This window comes from Chenopodium quinoa, unplaced genomic scaffold, assembly GCF_001683475.1.
Source record: "Chenopodium quinoa cultivar QQ74 unplaced genomic scaffold, ASM168347v1, whole genome shotgun sequence".
Taxonomy (NCBI): Eukaryota; Viridiplantae; Streptophyta; class Magnoliopsida; order Caryophyllales; family Amaranthaceae; genus Chenopodium; species Chenopodium quinoa.
In genome coordinates, this window is record NW_018744093.1 from 4,013,340 (window position 1) to 4,022,425 (window position 9,086).

General features: G+C 36.8%; 1 protein-coding gene across 1 annotated transcript; it reads right to left on the minus strand.

Moving 5' to 3' along the window:
• Positions 1-386: 386 nt before the first annotated feature.
• On the minus strand, positions 387-5,844 carry LOC110692174 (mitotic checkpoint protein BUB3.2). The gene is made up of 9 exons (XM_021869174.1): positions 5,471-5,844; positions 5,232-5,362; positions 4,204-4,286; positions 3,217-3,483; positions 2,643-2,718; positions 2,121-2,201; positions 963-1,041; positions 776-876; positions 387-689 (listed from the first exon to the last, which is right to left on the minus strand). The coding sequence occupies exons 1-9, from the start codon at positions 5,588-5,590 to the stop codon at positions 602-604; spliced, it is 1,026 nt and encodes a 341-aa protein (XP_021724866.1). The 5' UTR covers positions 5,591-5,844; the 3' UTR covers positions 387-601.
• Positions 5,845-9,086: the final 3,242 nt, after the last annotated feature.

Genomic DNA, 9,086 nt, shown 5'->3' on the forward strand with positions numbered 1-9,086 from the left:
TTCTCTCAAAAAAAATAAAATGAACAATTTTCAAGATATGATGATAATTCACGAGATAATATATGGTTATTTTAATGATAAATTAATTGTGAAAAAGAAATAATAGATTATTGATAAAACCTTATTCTTAGCTCATATTTACAGGAACAACAATTTTTTACAAGGTTTCCTCAAAGTCTCTTTTGCCAGATTGCAGTGCCAATAGGTTAGATTATCGGCTCATAACTACTCTAAAGGTTACCTTTAAGAGTAACCAAGAGTTGATTTTATTTACTAATCAGTGAATGCTTAATCTAACCAAGAGTTGATTCAGTTTAGAGGATCAGCGGGTGGAAGGTTCTTCAATTTGTGGCAAGCGCAAACAAATTTTTCAAGAAAATAGGCTGTGCGTTAACAACTGAACACAAAATATAAGCGATGCAATTGTACAATAATATCATGCAAGACAGTCCTGAATTCGGAATCGAGCGACTACTATCTGCAATCCCTTTTACATCTTGATCACATACGCTTCTTTGGGTATCAAGAAGCAAAGCAGTGTAAATCTATACCTAGATGATTTAAAACACTAAAAGAGGTCGAGCAAAGCTGCTCAACTCATTTAAGCAGGGGGGTTAGCATATACTTTAGGCTTTGGTTTGACTTCAACTTCATTCACACTTCGGATAAATATTGAATCAGGCTCGTGACTGAAAAACAAACATCAGCATGTAAACGTCAATGAGCAATCAAAAGCGGCAAGGTATATAAAGAGAGCAAAGTATCATTGTCTTACGGTTTCTCTCCTTCCTCATAGGTATAACTAGACGCAACAGCTAGGAGACGACCATCTCTGCTAAATGATAATGCAGAGATGCTTGAAGGATACTTCACATACTGAAATTCAAGACGAATAAAGATTAAATAGGTTATTAAAGGTAAAGATGAATTTACAGAGCTGAGCTATAAGTTGTCATATGTACCTGATAAAGTCTCTTCTTGTTGTTTCCATCCCACACATTCACAATTCCATCACAACCTCCAGTTGCAAATGTTCCATAGCTGCAAGCATATAAACATCATAGAAATCAATAAACGTAAATAACAAAAAGCAACATACACAACTGATGTAACTTCTTGGGGAACAAATGAGCAAGAAAAGGTTCATTATAGGGGATAACCATTTTCTCAAACTAATGTTTTAATCAAAACTCAAGTTTCTCATTCAAACTACAAACAAGTATACAATGTTTTCAGTCCGACAAAATCATGTCTGGTGTCTAGATACAAGCTTGAATCAACAGTACTATGATCATACCATGCAAAAGCTTTCTATAAACCTTGACTTGTGAAGCAGTGTTTAATTGTTCAAAACATCCTTAAATAGTTAAATCATTACTTCATCAGCATCTTCAACTCATAAATATACACCCGTAATTTCAAAGAGAATATAGACTGGCATGATTATTTACTAGAATTTTTACACTGAATGCACAGCTCTATAAATCTAGGCAAATAGCTACAAATACTCTTGGTGAATTTGTGAAAACTGAAAAAGATATACATCTACTACAAAATACAAGTAGTGTTGTTTAGGAATAATTAACAAAGATGTCCATCAAGGGCATCAAAATAGAGTAATCAACTCGATCAGAATACCTTATTTATTAAATTAAAGAAATTAAATTTTTTTCCCTTAAAAAAAGAACAGTCACTAATTTGCATTAACCTTTCTACTGTTTAGCACCTAATCGTAGAATCTCAACTTAAAAAAATCTTAATACACCCAACACACTATATCAAATCTTTTAGTCCTACAATGATATACAAAGTAAATGAGAATTTAAGTGCTACATTCTCATGCACATGAGCACATTCAGTACTCGCCAAGTAGATCATATAGCTCTGGAGCCTTAATTGATTTGCTCTCCAAAGAGAAAATAACAGATGTTTGAGTAAATATCTTATAGCTTTCCAACAATTAATCAAAACAAGTTATTTTCAAATATCTTTAGTTACTCCATATGTACACATTAAACAAGTTCTCTTGTTTTAGTCATAATATCCTACATGGGCATCATAAATTCAACAAGTGGGGATCATAGCCTAATTCTAAACATGGAATATCATCAAAAACTTACATTGGATGGAAGGCAATGGCATTTACAGGATAAACAATATCTCTTCCAGCCTCTGACTTCCGATGGCATTTGAAAGCATATCTGCAAAACTTTTAACCATCAGCTACATGAATGTCAAAGATAAAAGTGATAAGAAACCTGAGCATTACGTATAACTTGACTAATAAAAGTGATAAGCGTATCTTTTCAGTCACATACTCTTATTCATAAACAGTTAAGAGTCACCCTACCTCAACTGAAGCTGGCTAAACCAACAGTGGACCACAATCAAGGCTCTAGAAGAAGAGAGAGGGGGGAGGGGGGGAGACAATCTAATGGATCCAATAAGTGGTTTTAGAAAATCCAAGCAATTTCCACACTTAAAACTTCCGTTTCAAACACTTATTATGGGGCAACACATATTACACAATCACCAATAAGCCACATTGAATTTGGGCTATCATGAGCAAACTACAGAGAAAAAAAATCAGAAAAGAAGCATACAATACACTAATAAAGGACGAACAACAGGATTGAACTCACTTCTTTGATTGGCCAGCTTCAGAAAGATCAAAAAATTCCATTGCTACACGACCTTCCACTGAGCTCAGAGCATAACCTATCCAATAGTTCAAAACAGAGACTTATCCTTCAGTTAATAACCTCCAAAAACCAACTTACAATATTTAGCAAATCTAATACCCTATAAAAGTTTGTATACTTAAAAGAGTAGCTTTTAATTAGTTTTAATTTTTTTGGGCATATCAACTCTTTGGTTTACTCCAGGTTATTTGACACTCAAAAGTCAAAACAATATGGCAACTTCGTTATCATTCTAATTAATAAATCAATTTGAATTATCCTAGGCATATCAGGTGTATAGTATATTAGAGATGAGGATATGACCTCATCTGATCTCAAAAGGTTACCGCATCATAAATGTGATGCTATCTAAATAGCTATTAGCCTGAGAACTCATCCTCAGCCCCTAACCTCTTATACCAAAACATAATCACTTGCTTCTTTTTTTCCTAGGTAATTTTCTCTTGAACTCAAAAGTTCATAATTATGCATTACAACCAATATAAACCACTTTAAATCTAGCACTTGTCCATACCTGTTCCATTGGGGTAACAACGCACACATCTAGTCTGATATTTCAATGAAGACTCCCTGCGTTGTTCGGGCTGAGACATATTTCGCAAATCATAGACATTCACATGTCTGCCTGCAGTTGCTACTACCAATCTGTGACCAACAAGAGACATAGAATAAACACGTTCTGGTTGAGCATATGTTCCAACAAGTGTACGCTCTTGCCCACTTGCACCTCTGGGATCCCAACACTTTATTGTTTTATCCCAGCTACCTGATATCAATTGCCCTGAAAAATAGCAAGGTAAGTCATAGTTAATGGCACAAGCTCAAACAGAAAATAGTGTAACAAACTGCCAATTATATACAAGTTACATGTTCTTGCATAAACTATGGACATCTCCAACATTCCTAGAGATGTCAATATTTTGTCCTCAATCAACTTATGGTTTGAGGTAATTACATCATTAAGCAACTAAGATGCAAACATAGTGTTCTGATAAGTGAGATGATTGAGTTTTTAACTTCACCAGCTAACTATATTAAGCCAAGGTTATGACAAAGAGGAAAAGCAACATTGTAAATCGAATCAGAATAACTTAAACCTAACACTAGATTGGAAAACAATACAAAACACGACTATGCTATATATAGCATTGTAAGAACAAAGCAGTGACCAGAATCCCAATCACTTGAGAATCTATCCTGAACTCTTAGCAGTATGACTAGCTGCTGACAAATCATGACTCCATTCAGCTCAACCCTGAGTAGAAACCTGGTATGCTGAGCCAAAAACCACAACAAAGCACAACATATGTAATATCTTCACCAAGCAGCTCGAGAACCAGGTGATAAGAATCTAGGATACAACCCTGGTCATTAAGCTGACAAAATCAAACCACCAAATCAAAACAGAAGGTTTCTCTGATCTAGATATTAAGATAATTGTTTAATAGCAAGAGAATAATAATAGAAAGTTGTCTGAGCTCCGAGCACAATTCCAGCATACCTGTGGCATAAGAGTACTCCACACAACGTACATGTGCTTCATGCTTTCCCAACACATCTTCTTTTCCATAGTTGAAGACAAGCCTGAAAACCAAAACATAAAACAGCCAAATCAGTCCAATTCTACTCTCAACACCATAAATATAATTGTATGCCTTATATTTTTCCCTCTTCTATAAGAGAATAAGGAGATAAGTAAATTGGGCAACTGGACCAAATATAACCCACTAGCAGGTTAACCACTTATTAACACAAGTCAAGAAGTAAGAACGAATTTCACTAAATACAGTATCAAGACTCAAAAACTCAATACAAGTTACGAACACCATTTTCAACGCAACGACATATACCAATGGGACCTACTATTTTAGTAGAAGATTAAAAGGTTACAATCAGTCAATCATGCAATACCAAGCACCAAAAACAGTGATCAAACAAGCAATAGCAACACTTGAATATGCACAACTATAAACATGACACAATGAATGGCAAGAATAAAGGAAAGGGAAGAGAAGGAAAGATCTATCCTCAAGAATTAATGACACCAATTACATACCAATACTCAAATGAACTCAGGCCGGTTGCAGGGAATCAACTGCATAATGTCAGTTAAACACTGCAGACAAGTAAGAAAACCCCATATCCCAAAGCCTAGAATATAAATGAAAAATCATCAAATCCTAAATTATGGACAAAAATAACAAGCTAATGCTTTTCATATTAAGCATTTCATTACTTAAAATTCCCACTTTATCGGCTCCTAAAATCGACTTATAATTCACATACACGCAATAAAACCCCAAATCCCTCGATGAAAAAGAGTCCAATTTTCCAATATATCACATTATTCCACTCGTATAACCTAAAATACTACACTTAACCAACAAAAAACCCCAAAAATTTACAAAGTATTTCCATATTAACCCTATTATCCATTAATTCCAACATAAAAACCTCAAAAACTAGAATCAAATTTTATTAAAATGAAAACCCAAGAAATTTCAAAAAATTGAAAGAGAAAACACCCACCGCCGAACAGTGGAATCACCACAGGCACTGAAACCAGAGGTATCGTCATGAAAGCAGCAATCTAGAACAGGACCACCATGTTTAAACTCCCCCCGAAGCACATTGGCACTCGCATCATACAAACGAACAGTCTAAAGTAACAACAAACAAAAAAAACAAAAACCCAAAAAAATTAAATCAAAATTATTGATGAATAACAAAAACCCAGAAAATTTAAATTAAATCAAAGTAAGAGAAACCTTGTCCCAAGAAGAAACGAGGAGATGATCACTGTGATTAGAGAATCGGAGGTTTGTAATACCGTCGGTAGGAGGACTGGAGAGCTCTTTTCCGAGCACAGGCGGCGCAACCGCCGTCATTTGGGATCTCCGATGAAGGGGGGGAAAGAGAGCGGGGTTTTAGAGAAGGGGTTTTGAATTGTAAGGGAGGAGAGAGAAAGTGAAAGTTTCTGTTTTTGTTTTGGTTTTTATTTTGGGTTTGTTTTAGATGGGGTCATGGACTCATGGGGATGATGAGGAAGGGAGGTAATGAGATTCAAATTCAAATTGTTGTTTCAAATGTTTGTTAGATTTATTTAGTTGGTAATGATATATGTAGGCCTATGCCTATATATAAGCTTTAAACATACTTTTTAAAATGAAATAAAGTTGAGAATTTATAAAAAAATCACACGCATATCTGTGTAATTAATGTTAATTTATCCTCAATATTTCCTTTTTTAGCTTTTTTTATATAGCACTAGAGTTATGTATATCATTTTCCTTATTTAATTAAGTTTTTTTAAAAAAAAAATTAAATTACCAGTCTCAATATTACGGTTTTTTTTGGTCTAGTATTTGCAAGCTAGGTACTTGGGAGTAGAGGGGAGGGTAAGGGAATCCCTACCCCCAAGTACCCTCGCTTAGTAGGATTCGAACGTCAAACCTCTAGGATTTGAGGTAAGAGTCTTACCAATTAAGCTCAGGGCCGACTAAGGGCCTATGCAAACAAATCCTTAGCACAAGGCCTCGAAGTATATTAGGGCCCTAAGATTATCAGCCCATTAAATTTGTAAATAATAAATAAAATAAAATAAAATAAAAACAAAAACAGACGACTTTCTATCCCTTGTTAATGCTAGAATTACTCTGCAATTAATAGGAATGGCAATGGATCGGATTCGGGTTGGATAGAGCTTCACTCGCATCCATCCGCTTCATCTGATCCACCCATCATCTGCCTAAACCGTCATCCGTATCCGATCTATCCATCATCTGCGGGTGAAACGGATGAATCGGGTGTTTAGTGGATGATAACGATAGTAAAATTAACTTCTCTTAAAATTAAAAAGTACAATAATTTTAAAAAAAATAAATAAAAATAAAGTAAAAATGACATCCGACATTAACTAACTAATCGTCATTATCTTTGGCTCCTTCTTCAACTTTGACTTTCTTGACCTTGTGCAAACACTTAACAATCACTGACAGAGGCAAGGTTGATAGCAATTAAAGGGGGCATTGACGAGTAGAAGACCCATGTTCATTATCTACACTACTAAGAGGATTAGAATGTTTGATTTATGTAGTGGAGTTTGTATTTTGCTCATGGAAAAATGATTTGCATGAGCAATGTATACACTGTACTACTCACTACTATTAACTTTTGATGTGAATTGTTTCTCAATAATGTTGACCTATTGGCCTATGTAATGTTCTTTACAAGTGCATCGCTAAATGTCTTATAGGTCTCCTTCGGCTGGTTTTACCTTTCTTGGTGTCAGATTATCAGAATGCTTTTGTTCCTGGGCGGTTCAGATAATGGTTTGATTGCTCATGAGGTTTTGTCTTTTATGAATGCTTCTAAGGCTCGTAAGAGATTCTATGTAGCTTTGAAACTGGATATGAATAAGGCATACGACCGTGTGGGATTTTTTGCTGCGTACACTTCAGGCTTTTGGTTTTCCCTCGTATTGGCTTCATACTATTCATCAGTGCATTTCTACAGTCTCATATCAGGTCTTGGTTAACGGCAATCCTTTGCCTACTTTTCAGCCTCGTTGCGGTCTCCGGGAGATCCTCTCTCTTCTTATCTTTTTGTACTTTGTATGGAGGTTTTTTTGCATTATTACGTCGAGCGGAGGAGCAATCTGTAATCCAGGGCATTCGTCTTTCACGAGGGGGCCCTTCTATTTCACATTTGTTTTTTTGTCGATGACTCATTGTTGTTCTTTCAGATGTCTCCTACTGCTTGTGACAATCTTCTAGCTGTAATTCAAAACTTCTGTGAGGTATTGGACAAATGATTAATCTTCAAAAATCTTTTGTGAAGTTCAGCCCGAATACTCTGCTTGACTACGGAGATTATCTGGCTCGGTGCTTCAGTCTTCAACACAAGTAGTCCATTGGTTCTTACTTGGGTTTACCTGTTGACCTAGGCAGGAGTAAAGTATCGGAATTTCGGTATTTAATTGATATGATTCTAATCGTCTTTCACAGTTTGTCTCTCTCAGGTTATCAGCGGCGGCTAAATTGGTCATTATCAATTCAATATTGGTGGCATCCTTTAATCATGTCTTGTCGGTTTTTCATATCCCCGCCTCGATATGTCATCACATTGATAACATGCTTGCCCGTTTCTGGTGGCACTCCTCATCCTCTTCTAGGGGGTTGGCCTTTCGTTCCATCTCTTTGTTGCATCTTCCCAAAGGTTTGGGAGGATTAGGTCTTCGAAGCATGGAGAATTTTAATCAGGCCTTGCTCGCCCGACAACGTTGCGGATTCATCACCATCCTCAGCTTTTGGTCTCTAAAGTTCTCTGTGCGAAATATCCTTCTTTACGTTCCCTTGGCTTGGCTAGGATTTTGCGACCTTCTTGGGGTTGTCGCGGTTTGCTAGAAGGACAGTCTACCTTGGTAAAGGGTCTAGCTTGGAAGGTGGGTTCAGGTTCGAAGGTTCGTATTCTCGAGGATGATTGGGCCCCGGGAGGTTCGATGGAATTTAAATCTTCTATATCTGAGTCGGAGGTTCCGACTCATGTTTCATCTACCATTATTCCGCGTTCTGGCACGTGGGAATCTTCTCAAATTCATCGGCTTTTTGATAATGCTACAGCTCAGCGTATTCTTTCGGCGGAGCGGCCTCAATGTCCGATGGATGATTTTGTTTATTGGAAGTTTACACGGGATGGTTGGTTTTCCACCAAATTGGCTTATACGTTGGTGGTTCGTCAATCCATGCATTCGGTTGTTAGTGAACCAGCTCCTGCCCCATGGTGGAAACGTTTTTGGGGTTTGCCTCTTCTTCCTTCGTTTAAGATATTTTGTTGGAAGTTGTTGCATGATGCTTTACCCCTATCGTCAACTTTGAGTTCGAAGGGTCTTCCTGTAAATCCAGTGTGAATTTTCTGTCACGGTGATTTAGAGACGGTTTCTCATCTTTTCTGTGATTGTCCGTTTATACTCCCACTTTAAGAGTAAGGTCCTTCGGCACTTAATGGTTGTCTTCTGCGAGCAAAACCATTTAATGAGTGGTTTATAGACTTGATATCGGACTTTCAGCGATCTAAGAATTTTGGAGGTCTCGTGTCTTTTGTCTCCTTCCTCTGGGCTATTTGGCTTACATGTAATCAACGTAATTTCAAGCAAGCGGTTTGTTCTCCTTCCATGATCTTCCACCTCTCTGCAGCCTGGGTTGCTCGTGAAAGGAATGGTGTCCTTCCAACAAGTGTATTATTCTGATAGAGGGTTCAAAATTATTAGGAAGCTAATTCTTCAGTAAGATCAGGTGATCGGAATGCTTGGGTGGAGGCCGCTTCCGATCTGTAATATTAGTGAACAATTAATATTACAGCTTTGTCTTGACTGAACCCTTCGGG